We start from the raw sequence: 18,173 nt of genomic DNA, 5'->3' as shown, positions 1-18,173 counted from the left end.
AGAGTCCACGTGTGTCTGAATCATTTAAAATTCATGCACTAATTCACCCATTCCACCCATATACAAGGATTTGAGCAACAAAAATTCCAGTTGTTACTCGTCATTGTGTTCAGCAGTGAACAGTGTGTAAGCCTATTATATGCAATGAAAACCTAATGAGGTCAGTTATTTAAAGGCTATTGGACATTTTTATACACTGCAGTCGGTTTCAGTGTGCCTCATATGCTGGCACTTCCTTCTTCAACTCACATATGGATACATTTTAAATGCCTAAATGAGAGTATATTGATTTGTACATGCGTGGCAATTTGTGCATAAAGACCGTGAATAGCTAATTCTATGCTGAGTTTACACAACCCTGTGATCTTATCTACAGCTTTGAGCCTCTGAAAAAGCAACAGAAACTGGCACACCCATTAAAATAAACTTTTAACACCATTGGAAAGCTCTTGGGGAGTGATCTATACTTAGGTGGTTGACAAAGGTTACAGTCATTGTCAAAACATTTAATCCAGAGAAAATATGCCTGGTGGAGAAAAGACAAAAAGGCCTAAATATGCTCTAGATCCATTCAATAAACCACTTATTCTATTACAAATATGCCTAGTAAAAGACATTAGTGTTAAAAATTGTCTGACTAAATGTATGTGCAAGCTGAATCTAAGTCTGCTTCAATCATTCAAGAAATTTTCATTGCCCTACATTATGTCCGAATGTATTGAAGATCTGAGTCTTTACTGCGAGAATACGACAAAATCCATGACAAACCCCAACTTCCAATTCACAAAGATATTCCAACTCGAAGAATCCAGAGACTTAAATCGAGGAAGCCTGTACCCAACTCAGTAGAAAGTTATGGGTATCCCTTCACAGAATCCGTACTGGTGGGAAAAACATCTTTCCCACAGTGTGACTGTGATGCATCAAACCAAAGGATCAATCAGATTGCCACAGAATGTCACCTCCGATCATATCAGGAAAACTGGGTCGATTTTATGGAGGCAGTACCATCTGTGTTAGAATGGATCAAACAGCTGGACATTGATATATGATCATTTTAACTATTCTGTTATATTGTTACTTTTGTGTCATATTTTGGATCATATGCGCTCACACAACATACTATACAATCCTTTTATACTGCATGTAAGCCATATGCTAAATAAATAAATGTTAGAATTACAATAAGAGCATACATATCTTTGTTGAACTTGTTATTCCAAGTTCGAAAACTTGAATATTATAAAGGCTCTGACTTCTCTCACTTGGTCATTTTGATGTTATGTACATCCAACCAAAATTGCATCAGCTTCAACAGTTGTTAGGTAGCAACCTCTAAACATATTTCATTTTGATATGCCATTTTATTGTAACTAATAACCTGGTGCGCTTTCTTCAAATATGGTAGTGATTAAGAAATTTGCTGTCATTCACAACAACTATTTTGGCATTATGAACGTTGCCATAGAGACAAATAATTTGAGTCAGAGGACAACAGCAGCTCGGAGTTGTCATCTTGCAATTACAGTATTTCCAACACTATGTGAACACTGCAATAGTTTCTGGTTACCTTAGTAACTACCCTAAATATTACAATATAATATGGAAACTTTAATCGCAAGGCTAAGAGGGTAAAAAAGGCATGAAGAAAATGTACGCAATTCACAAGTCAGGAGTTGAACCTTCCCCTTGTCTGCATATTTGTAAAATAACTGCGAGTCCTACTGAACCATTTCATGACAGCGAGACCACAAGGGCAGATACTTCTCAAAAGTGTAACAAGCTCAGCAAAGATTGCTTGGCGTGAACAGGCACATACTGTTCATACATCTTTATGCTTAAATCTAAAAAATCTTTATTTGGAGTTATAAATAAAGCTACTTCAGAGTGTTTTAAAGAAACAATGATGCAAAATTATCAGTCATTAACACCCAAAATTCACTGTGATCATTTGCTCACCCTAATATCGCTTCAGAACTGTACGACTTTTTTCAGTGAAAAAAAACAAAACAAAAAACGTTTTGCTTATACAATAAAAATGAATATAGACTCCAGGCTGTCAAGCTTCAAAAAAAAAAAAAAAAAAAAAAAAAAAGGGGGGGGGGGGGAAATCTACAGTAAAATTAGTCAATATGATTCATACACTATATTCTTCTATCAAGTCTTTTGAAACCATTCAATCACTTTGTTTGATGACCACACCAAAAATTTGTTCTCAAAATCAAATCACTGATAAGCTGTTTAAGCAGCACCTCACGACCCACACCTATTATATTGCTTCTGAAGATACTGATTTAACCACTAGAGTTTTATAGATTACTTTTATGCTAACTTGTGATTTTTGGTTCTTCAAAATGTTGGCACCCATTCACTTGCATTGTACGGACCAAACGAGTTGAGAAATTCTTCTAAAAATCTTCATTTGAGTTCAGCAGATGGAAAAACGTCATACACATCTGGGATGACATGAGGGCGAGTAAATGAGAATTTTCATTTTTGGGTGAACTATTTCTTTAAAGTTCCAAGAGGTCCTGGCTCTACATTTCCACCCCAGCAAAGGTCCAGACAATCATAACTTAAAAGTTTTAAGTAGCCAATTTGGCTTGTATGGCTATGAAATGACATACAAAATGTGAATTTTAATAGGAATAGCTATTATACATTACCAGGTTGGCATCAACAGTACTTTGTAAAAGACATGATAAATCCTAAATATTCAAACACAGTTGACATTCAAAGCTGTTGCTTTTTACAAGAGGCAAGGATTAGGTCATCATCCTTGTAGTTGGGTCTAAAGGGATCTTTTACCAGAATATTACAATAGATTGAAGTGGACATGAATATTAAAAATAAAGTTCAACTGTAGGTTTTGAAGCTGAATGGGAAGTACAGTATTTGTGTTAGAGTGCATTTAAATATATTGTTCAGGAATATTTTTACATTCAGATACCATATGTATGGGGCATAGGAGAAATTTGTGGTTAAAAAAAAAAAAAGAAAAAAGACACTGTATGGTATCCAAACATTTCCAAGTTTAAGGGTGCTTTCACACTAGCAATTTTGGCGCGCACACGGGTTCGAATGACGTCAGTTCAGTTCGGTTCGTTTTGGTGATGTGAACGCCATTTTCCGAACTCGGGTGTGCACCCGTGGACTGCACCCGAGACCACAAAGTTGGTCTGGGGTATGGTTTGCTGCTGATATGAATGCAACTGTACCAAATCGCAAAAAAGTGAACCACTATTGATGTATATTTCGCATCTTTTCAGGCTCCCGATCACAGTTATTGTGGTATTATGCATTTCTCATCCCTACTTGTGTCCAAGTAAATCCCCTTCAAAGAGCAGCTCATTCTTCACATCTCTTGCAACGCATCTGCGGGCTCGCGGCAGACTAACGCTAACATTCAACACATCATTGCACATTCAATGCATCTGTGGCAGACAAACACAATTGTCGTTCTGTGCATGTTAAGTTTTGGTGGTATATCCAATGAGATGAATACTTTATTAATACAGCCAAGAGGATGTCTTTGTGAGTTGTTCCCTAGTTACAGTGGTAAACAGCTGCTGCTTGTACTCACATTGATGACGCAATCGGACTGCGGTTCGGGCCCAAATAATATGATGTGAACAGAGACCAGTGGGGGTAGGTGGAGGAAACAAACTCAGGTTCACTCCAAGCAATCGAACCAATTGTGAAGCACCCTGAAAGTCTGAATGGACCATTTTCATCTACTAACAAACAAATCACAGTTTACACCATAACAGTGCAGCTTAAAAATACTGCTTGCTTTAGTTAAGTAGCCTATAAATGGGATGTCTTTTTATGCCATTCATACCAGATATAATGCCATACACTGAATTAATGTCCTCAAATTTCAGAGCTCTATTTGTTTATTAGGAAATGCTGATAACATGCTGCTTAAAGTGAAAATTAGAAGAAGAAAAAAAATAGGCTACTGTTTTAGGGTTAAGACACTCTGGCACCATGTTAAATTACTTTAACTATCACAAACCTAGTATGTCTGGCTCAGCTTAACCATCAGTAAGACGGGCAGTCAGACACGTGCAGATAGTTTCACTTTGCTTTAGTCTCGTTCTCTGCAGTGTTTTTAATGTTCGAGGTGTACCGTGTATACAACTATGTTATTTTTTCAAGCCTCGCTGCTGGCTTCCAGTGTAGAAACATAAGGAGGGGCCTCTCATTGTCATAATAGGTAGCTGAAAGCATCATAAAATATTTAATATGAAAATACATGAGTGGGATATACAGAACTTTGTGACTGACAGGTGTCCCAATTCTGTGGAAATCTGCAGAGCTTTGTGCAGATTCTGTGTGGGCCTGGTCATGAGATATTGCTTGAGAAAAAACAATTTAGTATGTTAATATCCTTAAAGCTAATTTGTAGCTACATCAAAAAAAATTACATCAACATTTTGAAGTAAAAGATTCAAATTTAGTAACTCCAAAAGCATATCTTAAGAACCAGAAAATGCTTAGTATTTACCACCAATCCTTTCAAACACATACTACTAAATAGGTTAAAGTTCAATAAAGTAAAAATTAAGGTGGGTTAGCAGGCTGCTTGGCTAGAAGACAAGTTACCTGACAGGTGGGTTAGTATTGCTGTCAAGACATGCTCTGCAAGGTGGTAGGCCTCTGCCACCCAAATGTCGATTGCTTCTACCTCTTTGGCAATTAAGGCATCAGGCTCATTCACATTTGGAATATTTTGAGGTGCGGAAGATGAGGTGATTGATGCTTCAAGATTTGGTGTAGCTTTATCAGGCTTTAAGACGGTCTTCACTATGGGAGGTTTCTCGTCTTCCTCTTGGCTGGTCCCGACATTCACAGCAGAGATTGTTAGGTGCTCCTGCTCCAAGTCCTTGATTATTGCAGGGGAGGACTGAGTGGAAGTAGGACCATCAGATTTGGGATTCTGGTCTATGGTTACCTCACCTGGACTGAAGCACTCAGGCTCCTCATCCTGCCGTGATTTAAGACACTCCTTCATAAACTCCACAAAGCTGTCTGTCGCTGCAGTTCCTGAACATTCTGGCTCTACATTTTCAGTATCGCTTATGGTCTCTGGTGAATCTGGTCTATCTAAAACATCTCTGGAGGCCAATACTCCAGCTTCAGAGTTAGTTATCACTGGTCTTTCAGCAACATTTTTCATAAGGCCAGAATCTTCACTGATTTTGCCAGACTGTTCATTGTGAGAATAGTGGAAAGGTGCAGGTGGGATCTCTTGAATTGGGGATTGTCTACTGATGGAGTGGATTGATAACTCCTGTTCTTGCAGTGTAAAATCCAAAGTTTCCACTGCTGACCTCTGATCTTCTGAATCATCAGTTGGCATCATGTTTTGAGGGATAATAGTCTCAGTGCCATCATGGATATCAACTAAAGTGTCAGATATGGGGGGCTCAGGTACCGATTCATTGTCCAGCATGCAATTGTTGGATGTCTCATCAAAATGTTCAGTAATATTTTCTTCAAAGGATTCTTTCACAAACGTACTGATATTTTGATTGTCTGGAAGAGAGCTGGGATTTGAGAGCTCAGGTTTATCTCTTTTATTCTCCTTAAAATAATCTGAATTCAGCTGGTCTTTTAAAGCAAGCTCCTCGCTGGCATAATGATCCAGGTAAGTCTCTACATCACTAGGCTCATTTGAGTGGTCATTTTTGTGAGGGGGAAGGTCAGAAAGTATTTCTCCAAGCTCTTTATCAAGGGTTGACTCTTCAAGGGGTTCGAAGGACAATACATTCTGAGACATAGGTGAATGCACTTGAGAGTCCTCTGAATTCAAGCCACCCGAGTCTGGGGAGGACTGGAGGAAAATACCACTTTCATGATCATCTTTGATCATCATGGGATTAGGAGAGTACTCAGCATCAGAGTCCATTTGATTTGTCTGAGAGGAAATTTCATGGTCAGTTTTATTTTCTTCATTTAAAGTTTCCACAGATATATTTTCTGGAACCTCTGACTGATCACACTGCTCTGGTGACTCTTTGCCTTCACTTTGCACAATCTGACACTTTTCATTGTCATCCTCCACTCCTTCCACCTCAAGCTGTTCTTCCTCATCATCACTTAGAACCTGTTCCTCTGTCTCAATTACATTAATAATAGGCACCTGAATGAGCTGCTTTTTATTATCTGGTATGTTCTCCTCTTCTTTTTGAGGTTCAATGTCAAGGTCATTTTTTCCTTCTGCTGGGATGCTGCCAGCTTCCTCAATAACTGTATCATCTGACTCCCCAGAACTATCTACCTCTAGGATTTCAGCAGGCTCCAAGTTTCCCTTTAAAGTGCTGTAATGTTGCATAGAACTATGGTCCATCTGTTGGGTTGCAGGGGGTGACTGAGACTCAAACTCTGGAGGTGCAGGGGAGGCAGGAAGCTCTTGATTGTCAGGGACTACCTGATAGCCTTGAGTGTCCACTTCAGTTTTCTCTTCTTTGTCCCACATATAGGCTGTAGGTAAAAAGCTCAGGTCAAATTTAGAATATTCCTCAACACTTTCTTGTTTTGATTGCTTATTGTCCTCATCCATTATTTCTGCTACTTTGATCGGACTGTCCATGAACTGATCAGGAACTCCAGTAAAGGTTTCAGGTGCAACATCTGGTGCATCAACACTGTTTCCTTTCACCAGGATCTCCTGCATTATGGGCGACTCTTTCTCCTCATCAAGATCAGGATCTTCGATGTTGAAATCTGGTGCTGGAGGTAAGTGAGCTCTCATCCAGTCAGTGGTGTCCTCCAAGTCACTTCCACGCGTTGCCTCACCGAGCACTTCAAAGGGTGATTCTGGAGATTCCTGCTCATTTGACATTGTCCTTTTTTGGAAGGACAAACGGGAGGAAATTCCATGCGTTTCAGTGGGGGACTTCTCATAGTGTCGCTCTTTAAAATGTGGAAACCCACTGTCATTCCTATCAAAATCATTCTTTGCTGCTAGAGCTTCCAATGCTTTGATTCTCTCAGACACTGGTGACGTCTTTATAGGCGAGTCCTGCATTTGAGTTCCAAAGGGGGAGTCAAAAAGCTCCCTTTTCTCTTTGAAAGAACGCTCTATGTAATCTTCAGGTGGTTCTGAAGATTCAATTCCATAACCAACTTGAGAAAAGGAACTTGAATGAGAAGAAAAGTGAAGAGAGGTGGCCATATTCTCTAAGGGCTTGTCAGAGCCCAATACCACTCTTTTGTCTGCATCCATCATGCAGCAGGAAAAAGGAGAGGGAGGGTTGGAAATAAATTTCAAAGCATAATCTACCTTAACTCAGATATGCTAAAGCTGGAGACCATATTTAAGGCTCGGCTTTTCATAATTTTAATTAATTTATGCTAGATCAGTAAAATTTCAGAGCCAAAGGTCCCCAAACTTTAGCAATCAACAGCTACACTTGAACTCTATGGAGCATTCCCAAGACGCTTATTTGCTTGCATCAATTTCATTTAAGCTAAAGCGGTCATGCATGCGCTGCATGGTCCAACATATTAATGGATGGAGTTTGATGCGTGCATGCCAGCTTGACAATTTTATATACCATTGAGGAATCTCAATGACACACAAGAAAAAGATGTAATGTATTAATGTTTTAATACATAATTCCTGCAGATAAACAACACCCATTTCCCAAAAAACAAACAAAAAACAAAATGGACAATCAAAAATGAACAAAAACTACAAAAGAACTCAATACACTGAACTACCAGTAAAACTATCAAGAAAGGGCTATTTATTTAGTGATTAAAAATACTATTATTGGCTAAACTAAACTAAGGAAACTTTTAAGGGATATGCCTTATGCTTCAAATGTCAAACCATTTAAAAAAAAAGAGAGAAGATAAAGAAATCAAATTATGGTGCAGAAGGCATAATGAGGACATAATTACAAGGTTCTAGGGAATGCAGCAGTATTTTGGACATGCTAAAAATGGAAATCATGACCATTTAACATGCATCACAGTATGTTATACTATATGACTCCCCTCATTAGCATAGCAGCTTTTCAGTCTTGGCTGAACAGTGGCAACTACATTTGCAGCAGGTAAATTATGAAATCTTAAAATCGCCCTTAATTCAAAAATGGGAGAAAAATCTTGAACTCAAACTACATCATCATCAACATCATTACATGGAACTATAACAATGTCGATACCTTACTGAACAGAATAGTGAACATAAGCTAACAGCATTAGTTAATAAGCAATGGCCATTTCTCCTGACTAGAAGGGTGACATTTAAGCATGTTCAGAGGGACCACTTGCTCCTCTTTAATAAAAACATGACTACCACAAACACGGTTCAAAATAGAAGGGAGTACTCATCAATACACAATCCTTCCCAAACCTGCCATTTCCTGGTTTTGCTTTTAAAATATAATCTCTGAATTTGCATGCTGCAGGCTACATTGCTAAAAGCAAGTCAAGAACAGGGAGAAGAAATTTGCACTAACTGACAGAAACTGGTATTTTTCATATTTTGATAACAGGGCTTACCAATAGGGACTACAGCTTTCTGAAAAACAAATGTAGATTAATATATAGTGGTAAATGTAATAAATGTAATCATGTGCATTGAGGGCCCTTCAACTTTCATGTTCCTGCTCATGCAATTTCTACTTATAACACCTTTGTATTTGATCCAAGTTCCAACTACTGCAGTTTTGACATAGCAGACATTGTCAACTGAATGTTACACAATAACATTCTAAAACATTTTTTGAATCTTTGGCAAACGATCTTGTGGGTAATACTATGATATGTAACTATGGGGTCTCTTGTAGCCTATTTTGTGGGATGTGTGACTTGTGCTAATGATTCCTAAATCTAAATGCTAAAATGATCAAAATCCTGAAACTAAACAGACTAAACAGAAAAAACAAACACAAACAAAGACTAAAACTGAGTATTTCCTCTTACTCTGTGGTAAGAGATAACATGCAAAATGTCTCAGAAAGCAGGTGAAGAGTCAGCGGCCACAGCAGACATGGGGATATAACCCCAAACAGGCATCTTGTGGTTAGATCCCTCCCCAGTGTCACTCTACCTTCAGGACCAGTGCAGTGTATGAGTTGCAGCTCCAAACATGGCTTGTTGTGGGGGAGGGGACATCAAGGATAAGAATCCTCAGGGACACCAACCTGATCCATTTTTAGGATTCCGCTCACACAAAGTGAACTTGAACCTTTCTGCTATCTTAAAATAAGGTGTCAATCTTGGGATTAAGCTGGACCCACAGTAAGTTTGACCTAAATCATGTTTGCAGTTAGGTATAAACTTGAGATGATGGAATTTCTAGCATCTGTGAGGACTTAGCTTTCCCATGTTTAATCTGTGAACCGTGTCACATATGGGGGGGTATAGACAAAATGAAAGGGGATACTAAAAAGAAAGCTGCAAATTGCTTGCAGGGTCTCTTTGGTGACCATTCATACATGTAGCTGATTGGGTTATTACATTATTGATAGATGCCTGGTTTAGAGTTTGTTATGTTAGACCAGATTTAGTATTTTTAAGAGGAGAACACATGAAACATTCTGGTCAAGAACAGACCATGTTAGATCAAATAAGGCATCTGAAGATCAGAAGAAATGTGTATGACCGCAGTTGATGGGTCTGCTCAAGAAAAGGTTGATGATTTCAGTCATATGAAACTCTTGAAAACAGGTGAAACTTGGCTGATGTTAAGGATTCCAATGTGCATGACTGTAAGGAACATCAAGGGTCATGTTACGAGACTGTTTGGGGTCATCAGGGAGGGTGGTCAGATTCCAGAGTACACGGTAGAGCTGGGCGATATGGCCAATAATATTATCACAATAATGTTTTTCATAATGTTCGATATTGATATTTATCATGATATATATTTCATGCCATTAATGGGGGAGGAAATGCATTCCATATGTTTGTTAACTTGCTTGTTTACAAGTAAACTCCAGCGGGTAAACTACCTTTAAAGTATACTCTGTTTAAGATTTAATCCTACATAAGGTGTGTGACCTCTTTTTGATGAAATGTAGCCAATTTCATCATCTTCAGTGTACATTTGACTCCACTGAAAGACTTTGTGATGCTCCACACTCCAGCTCAGTAGGTGGCGGTAATGCACCATAAGCTGAAATGTCAACCGCCAATAAACATCACAAGAAGAAGAAATACTTTCTTGCCTGTGACAGTGCTGTGGATCATGAAAAAAACTTAACTATATAGTACATAAACAGTAATGCTGTTGATGTCGGAATAGTTGCTGATGTGTTCATTCAATACCTGTATATTACATTGTCAGCACGGTCTTGTTTGGTATACAACGATATCATATTGGATGTATAGCTAAGGGCTACTGAGCCTCACTGCCGGAGAGCATGGCGAGGTAGCCGCTAGCCTGCTAATACTTCAAAACAGGCTGATTTCATGACTGTGATTCAGCTAGCTGTGTGTATTTTTGTCGAACTGCTTGCGTTTTTGGCAACACGTTCCTGATCCGATCATCTAGATGTAGAACATCGGCTAAATAACGAAAATTATTATTTTTCCGATAAATATCAATATCGTTTTATCACCCAGCCCTAGTACACAGTCAGGTTGCATGCAGATGTAAAACAGATTATCTGTTTTAAGAGTTATACAGATCAAAGTCTGAAGAAGAGGACATTCTGATATTCCATAAAAATGGGTGGGCTTCTAAATTAAGGGATAACATTTCAGTCCATTTAAAATTATTTTGGCTCCCATGAAAATAATCGGTAGATTCGTTTGTAACATCTGTGTCCTCTGCTTCATTTCCTACTCCTAAAAGGCGGAACTTCAAAAAAGCCCTATTAAGAGCATCTAGTCTGGTATAGAGGAGGAGAGGGTCACTGGCGAGAGGGATGGAGAGCATCATAGCAGCAGCCCAGCGGGATATAGCATACTTAATAGAACAGAGATGACAGAGGAGCATGGAGAGAAAGACAGAAGGTAGAGAAGCAGGTGAGCATCATAAGAGAACTAAACACTTGCCTTGAGGAGACTGAATGAGAGATACAGGTGAGGAAAAAAAGGAATCTGAAAAAATAAAATAGGACAGATGAGAAGTCTTAGTAACCTTCTTATACTCTACCTTTAAAAATTGGAAAATGTTAGTATAATGCCCTGCAAAACACCCTTTGCATCAAGAGTAAAAAGAGTGTGTGTGTGAGAGAGAGAGAGAGAGAGAGAGAGAGAGAAAAGCTGACCACTCAGTCAGTAACCAATGCTTTCCCCAAAATCTTTTTTAAAGATAACAGCATATTTGACTCAGTCTGTAATTTAAGATACTTTTACTCTCTTTTACTACAAGTAATCAATCATCATGGGGTAGCTGACATAAAATAACTTTTGGGCAGTTGGCATGCCCTGCTTCTAAAACCATTTTAAAAAGCAGTTTTCCAATTTTGTTTAATAAATATGCATGCAGCTTTTTACTGTACTGTAGACCATTCAAAATGAACCATATAAAGACAAAAAGGTTATTACAAACTGGGAAAGCTTAAAAGAAATACGCTCGTTCTCTTATACATCCATACATTTCGACCTAAAATCCTGATGGTCATTAAAAAAAAAAAAAAAAAAATCATCATGGACACATTAACTACCCTTAGACACTTTTTAATGTGTAATTTGTACGTACAGAACTAATCAAACACAGCGAGTTCCTTGATACTGTGGCTGCATAGTATACTTAATGTCCACTGTGGAATTTTCTCATGGATTTTTCAATGACCCCTCCCATACTTTCTGACATCTAACCCCAACAAGCACCCACATGGTACACTAGTACCATGTGTTAATGTAACCTGTTCAGGGAAGCCCTTTTCAGCCACACTTCAAAAATTTATGTAATTTAGAAACAAAATGTAAACATTCATCCAAAAAAACCTTTCAACAGTTAGGTCAAGTATCAAACTGGAGGCAACACTAGGTCACCACAATTTGATTGATCTTGTATTGGCATCTCAACAAGAACAGGGAGTGCCAGTAGTGAAAGTGGTGAGAAAGAGAACAGGCTGATCTAGTAACAGCAGTCTTCAACAGGACAAGCTCTACTGGTCACAAATGAGTGTACCTCTGCTGCACAGCATTCTTTGCCCAAACCACACCCAAATCTCTTCACTACTTGACACACCCTGCACCACTGACTCAGACACCCTTTACACACCCTCTGTCATCCTGATGAGTAAAACCATGAGTCAGTTATACAGACAGTTTCACTATCTGTGACAGCAAGAACTGGGTGATGCCAAGGCATTACAATTTGACATCTTACAACAGTTGTATGTTTAGCTGGCAAATGAACAATATGGAAATAAGGTTAAGGAATCTCTAACACTTGGATGTGTGACTGATAGCTATTAGCTAGATATAATCTATTGCAGGGACAGAGGTTCAATACACTAAGACTGCTTGTGTTACAGATAGTGCAAAGCCTAAAGTGTGACTGGATTGGTCTATGACACTGGAAGAGCCTGTATGGCAACTGTCACTCCAGCAATATCAGCCCTATTCCTGAGGGGACTGAATCATGACACCTAGAGCTCTAATAGCCCTTTTCCATCGAAACTGCAATGGTTCTCATGCCGAGCTTGAACTCCACTAGTTCATGGCTGGGGCAACCTGGAGCCTATCGTGAAGCGGCCGCACTTTTCACTGACCTGGGATCCGAACGGTGATGAAACAGGTTATTGTCTACGTGGTATCTTCACGTGACTACCTCAAACATAAACAAACATGGCGTGTCACAGTGTGTTTGTATACAGCATTTACTCTTGTTTTTGAGGACATATTTAAACATTCGGATTAATGCAATCCATCGTTATTACATTGTTCAACAAGATTGTCAGAGATGACATCTATGCTAAAGACGACAGGTAATTACATTATATTGCATGAACTATGGTTTAACTTGCTAAGTTCTGTAAACTGTTACAGTGGAATCGTTATTAGCATTAGTGTAGCAGATGGTTGTATTTGGATTTTTGCCATAGCATATAATACTGATTGAGAATCCCACTGTTTTACTTAACAGATAGCCTCGATTTTGAAACTTGAGTGAGTAGCTAGTCAAAAATCCCCTTACAGAACAAAACAATGCACAAAATAAGATGACAACAGTGTAAGAAAAGCTAACAAAGTTGGCAAATATAACAACTTACTGAGATCAGCTGCAGAGGACACTGGCGATTCACTGTTTATCACGAGCGTTACTGGCTGAATTCAATGCCCCAATTAGTTAGCAGGCTGGTCAGCGTCTGAGTCCAAAACATCATTGCTCCATTCACTGTCGCTTTTGCTTATGCCCTTCTTATGGTCCCTGTACTCCCTTAAGTGTTTTTCAATTTGTTTATGATTTGGTAAATTGTCTGATTAAAGGTGGCATGCATCATTTCATGCTGTATCTTCATTCTCGTAGAGTATTTTTTCCCTTTGCAATCTCTCTAGTTTATCTCGGATCTTCGTAAATACCATATTGCAAGTGGAGCACTCATTTCGTCGTGTTACCTGAACGCATTTGATGTCTGAAAATTTTGTGGGTTTTTTTATTGTTGTTATAGAGCGAAGAAGTTCTCCTTGCTGCAGACGGTAGCTACTGTTGTTGCTGTTTGGGAAAACTTTACCATGGTAATGAAACATTATCCCACCCTCCATCCCCTGATGTAATCGGTTCCTGCGTAGAGACCAGCAAGCTTCTGGGGCCAGTGCGGAACCATGTTTTCGGCCCCAGAACGGCCTTTTCTGCGGTGGAAATGTGCAGAACAGTTCGAGAATTTTCACCGGCCCAGGAACCCGCACCCGAACCATGTTGGTGGAAAAGGGCTATAAGAGTTGCCTCAGCCAGCTGTACTGACCTTAGGGATCTCACCCAGTCAGAAGAGGGAGAGAGATAGAGAGAAAGACAATTTTCTGAAGACAAAGCAAGACAGTATTGCCCTGTCTTAAGTAAAATTTGTTTAGATGACCAAAAGGATCTGCTCTTTGGTCCCACTTAACGTGAAATCATCTGTGATACGTTGTCGATTACCACAGAAAATCATTTCAACTTCAACTTTCAAACATCCGTTTGTAAAAACAAAAAACAAATGTGTACACACTAGGGGTTGTACGACCACTGATTTTTTAATAGTCGACTAGCCGAGCCCATTAGTCGAGTCAAATTTGACTAGTCGTGACGTCATGGCAGCCATGGAAAAATGTGTTACGCAGAGGGCTTTTGCTGTTGCGCACCGTCTCTGCGTTTATATCAGTTTCTCCCACGGAACGTATTTAGATGCGCCACTACCTATGGATGCATTTTGTAAATCACGTAAGAAGCCACTAGTTGACTTTAGGCTGACAGTGTCTTAAAGTCCCTTTCAAGGCAAGATAGTCCACTCAGCGACCATCTTTGGAATGCTTCCGTGCAGGCTGGACAGCTATTTTCTATGTAAACAAGCAGCATAAAAGCACAGCTCCAATCTACTTGAATGGGGAAAGACCAAAATCACCAAAACGGCTGGTCAAGAACATACCTAAAATTAGCAGTAAATTCTGACAACAATGGTATAATAAATTGTGCTTCATTACCTTTACTATCACGCAAAAAAAAAAAAAAAAACTATTTTCTTGGCTTGTCTAGCTAACGCGTGTTCTCGAGTTGATTGACAGACGATGTTTGTATCTAAAAGGTGATTGGCTCTAGGAGTGGGTAAAAATATTGTTTTTCCAAATAATTGTGATCTTCATTTGAACGATCTAGATTCTTAAATCCCAAGATCGATATTTCACTCAATGCGCAACCTTTCCCTACAATGAGATGAAATCACTTGCATTTGCAACCAAATTTTACACTATGCGACTAAAGTGAATATATTTGGCAACTGGCAGGTAAATGTTTACATTTCACTCACCAGTAATTGTGTAGTTTAGACACAAAATGTTCAGCAGCGAGATCCTTCCACAGCATGTTGTGAGTAAAAGTTGTTCCGTGTGATGTGTCCAAGACGAGATCCACGCAACCCATTTGTCATTGAATACTGTCTCTTAATACACTTTCTGTTCTTTACAGTCAATTGTTGATAAAAAAAACTATGAAAAAAAAAATGTAACTGTAATAATGCATCGTACAGATGAGGTAAAGCCATTTGAGTCCTCTCTAGTTAATGTGCTCATTTAAAGGCAATGTTTACAGAAATGCAGTTTTTTGTTAAAGAGACAGTATTGGTTTTAGCACGTGTTCAACAAATCAATGTAAATACTTGTAAATAGAACAAATTATGCAATTTAACAATAAATATGTAACATTAATTTATTATTTATTGATTTTTAAAAAGCCAAAATGTGACCAAAATGATGAAAAAGTTATAAAATATAATAGTAAAATTAATATTTTCCTAATGTACCTAGTTAAAAGATCCCCTGAATAATTAACAGCATTAGCTCTGAGATAATATATATTTTTTAATGTAAGCAAAAGGGACATTATACCTGAAATAAACCCATATGAATTGGTACTGAATCGAAATCGAGAGCTTGTGAATCGTAATCTAATTGAATCAGGAAATTTGTATCAATACCCAGCCCTAATTGGGTCTTTTACCTATAAGGCGGGACTTCCTTTTCTACATACGCTGGGCATTCCAATTTCTCCCATTCATTTTAATATAAGTGGTCCATCTCTGCTAGTCTGTGCAACCACCTGTGTACACAAATTCACTTACAATGGAAACCTATGGGGTAACCGTTGCAAGCTTGCACTGCAAATCCATAACTGTTCGAGTATGAGTCAAAGTCATTTTCTGTGGTAATCGACAATAACTTGTATTTAAGTCGTAACATTCCTATAAAACAATTGAGCCAAGAATGGGCTCATCTAGTACCTTTATATTCATATCATCTTTGTTATGTAACAAGAAATTGAATATCATAGCCTAATAGTATGTCAAGTGATAAAAACACCAATGCGGACATCTCAGATTGTGTTTTGGCGAAATAGGGCCATTCCAGAGGGCCATTGCAGCTAAATTTGACCATCTGGTCCAATATGTCATCTTTACAGATGGTGTATGTGACAGTAAAACAGCCATGTCTCCATCCTAGAAGCAAAATTCAGATGTGATCCCAATTTGAACCCAAGGGCCCTAAACCCAAGGGCTAAAGAGCCCAAAGCAGCACCTGCAGACGTAAAACGAATTTAAAAGGTTCCGAAAGTTCCGAACAGCGTGACGTCATAAGGCTTGGCATCTTAACTACACGTTCTAATTCTATTAAATTCCCAGACGCCTTAATGGAGCCAAATCGAGGAGGCCAGAAGCGCTCGATATCTGCTGACGACCTAAATAACATTGAACCGCCAGCCCCTGTCAACAACTAAGCTCTATTGTTTTCACAACGGAAAAATACACATGAACAGAACAAAAGAGAGCATGTTGTTTCACGGGGCGACTGGGAACGCGTTAATTTTGATAAATGAACTGTATTGTATGTTCTTACAAAGGCGTGGGGGTTTGTTTACAATTTCCAAAACGTTAAGACTACAACAAAAAGATGTGGCGCCTTTAAGACCGTGTTTACACTGCAAGCGACTTGACTAGCTAGAATGCTCGGTTTCAAATCAACGGAGCAAAGTCAGTGCAATACAGCTGCGTTCAAGCTTGTCGCGTCGCGTCATGCAGTTGGGGTGTGAGGGTTTCCCCTTCATTTATACCGTCTTCCAGTTTCGGATGTATCTGCACTGCAGATCATCAGATGAGCCGCAATATGTGCCCATTTCAGCTTGGGTTCAAAGAGGTATTATGTGTCCCCATGTTTCTCCGTGGCCTATACCTAAAAATAAACGTTAGGTCATGGCTGAGGACGAGAACACGTTCATTCCAAGCCCCACATCCGCCATGCCATTTTTGCCCTATCAATCTTAGTATTATGTGCATACGCAGAAAAGCCCATATGATTTCCTTTAATGCACTTTAAACGTGTGCATTAATGCACATTGATTTGAATTACACTATACCAGTTTGCATTGTCCTTAAATGCACCATTCAACGCATTCCTATTGGCAATAAATAATGACTTAACATCCAAACAGAAGGACAAACCCTTATCGACACTGTTGCATGCTGATTCAGCTTCTCTTACCGGAAAACTTCGAGTCTTTGGACGTTGCAGTGTGTCCATCGTTTAGGCCATGTGACGATGAAATCTGAGCAGACTGGGTCATTGAATCTGCCATTTTGCAGTGTTATTCTAAAGCGTTTGAGGTGTAGAGGCGTTGTCTGAAGTTATGGCTGCTGACTGATACTCTGAATTTTCCCAATTCACCGAGTATGTCCCAACAAAGCAGCGGCGTCACCGAGGCTGAGAAGCTGTGCATACGCACACAAGGTGAACCTGCCTGAATGTTGCAATGGATGGGGACAGTGAAGGAGAAATAGGGCGGGTACACGAGAGAGAGAGAGAGAGAGAGAGAGAGAGAGAGAGAGAGAGAGAGAGAGAGAGAGAGAGGGAGAGAGGGAGAGGTGGTTTGAGTGTAATTAGGGTGAGAGGTCGATGGTTTGCATAAAGTGGTACGCAGCATAACTGTACGAAATAGATCGACATTGTGCCAGTTGTTCCATTTTCTTTTATCGGTCCCTCGTCGAACAATGTAGCAAAAAAAAAAAAAAAAAAAAAAAAAAAAACACACACACACACACTTCCCCAATGCAGAGAGCCTTACAAAATCATCAAATCAAAGGCTTTCCGTATTATCATTCCTACAAACAAAGATATCTTAATGGAGATATGATATCCTTACAACGCAAGTGAATGGGGACCAAACCTTCAAGCTCCACAAAGGACATAAAGGCAGCATAAAGGTAATCCAAAAGACTCAGTGGTTTAACCCATGTCTTCTGAAGCGGTCCAATCGATTTTGGGTGAGAACAGACCAAAATATAACTCCTTTTTCACTATAAATCTTGATCATGAGTTCAAGCTTGATTTCACCACCTAGCGCTCTGTGCATGTCATGTGCAAGGAAGTGTAATCGAGCTTGAAATTATGATCGTGCCAAGAGACTGCAATGGCAAAATGAACTGTAAAAATGAGTTACATTTTGGACAGATTGCTTCACTTGCATTGCATGGACAAACATACACCATATCTCCATTTAAATATCTTCG

At 39.1% G+C, this 18,173-nt stretch overlaps 1 protein-coding gene across 1 annotated transcript in view; it reads right to left on the bottom strand.

Moving 5' to 3' along the window:
* Window positions 1-17,465, bottom strand: part of LOC127438413 (reticulon-1-like) — a 33,070-nt gene extending 15,605 nt beyond the window's left edge. The window contains exons 1-3 of the mRNA XM_051694024.1: window positions 17,149-17,465; window positions 11,023-11,067; window positions 4,609-7,224 (exon numbers count right to left, since the gene is read on the bottom strand). Of these exons, the coding sequence (XP_051549984.1) occupies window positions 4,609-7,224; window positions 11,023-11,067; window positions 17,149-17,242 (2,755 nt within the window). The 5' untranslated portion in view covers window positions 17,243-17,465. The remainder of the gene's footprint in view (window positions 1-4,608; window positions 7,225-11,022; window positions 11,068-17,148) is intronic.
* Between the last annotated feature and the right edge of the window lie 708 nt (window positions 17,466-18,173).

This window comes from Myxocyprinus asiaticus, chromosome 1 (genome assembly GCF_019703515.2).
Source record: "Myxocyprinus asiaticus isolate MX2 ecotype Aquarium Trade chromosome 1, UBuf_Myxa_2, whole genome shotgun sequence".
Taxonomy (NCBI): Eukaryota; Metazoa; Chordata; class Actinopteri; order Cypriniformes; family Catostomidae; genus Myxocyprinus; species Myxocyprinus asiaticus.
The sequence above is the reverse complement of the archived record's forward strand: the minus strand, read 5'-3'. Positions and strand labels throughout refer to the sequence as shown.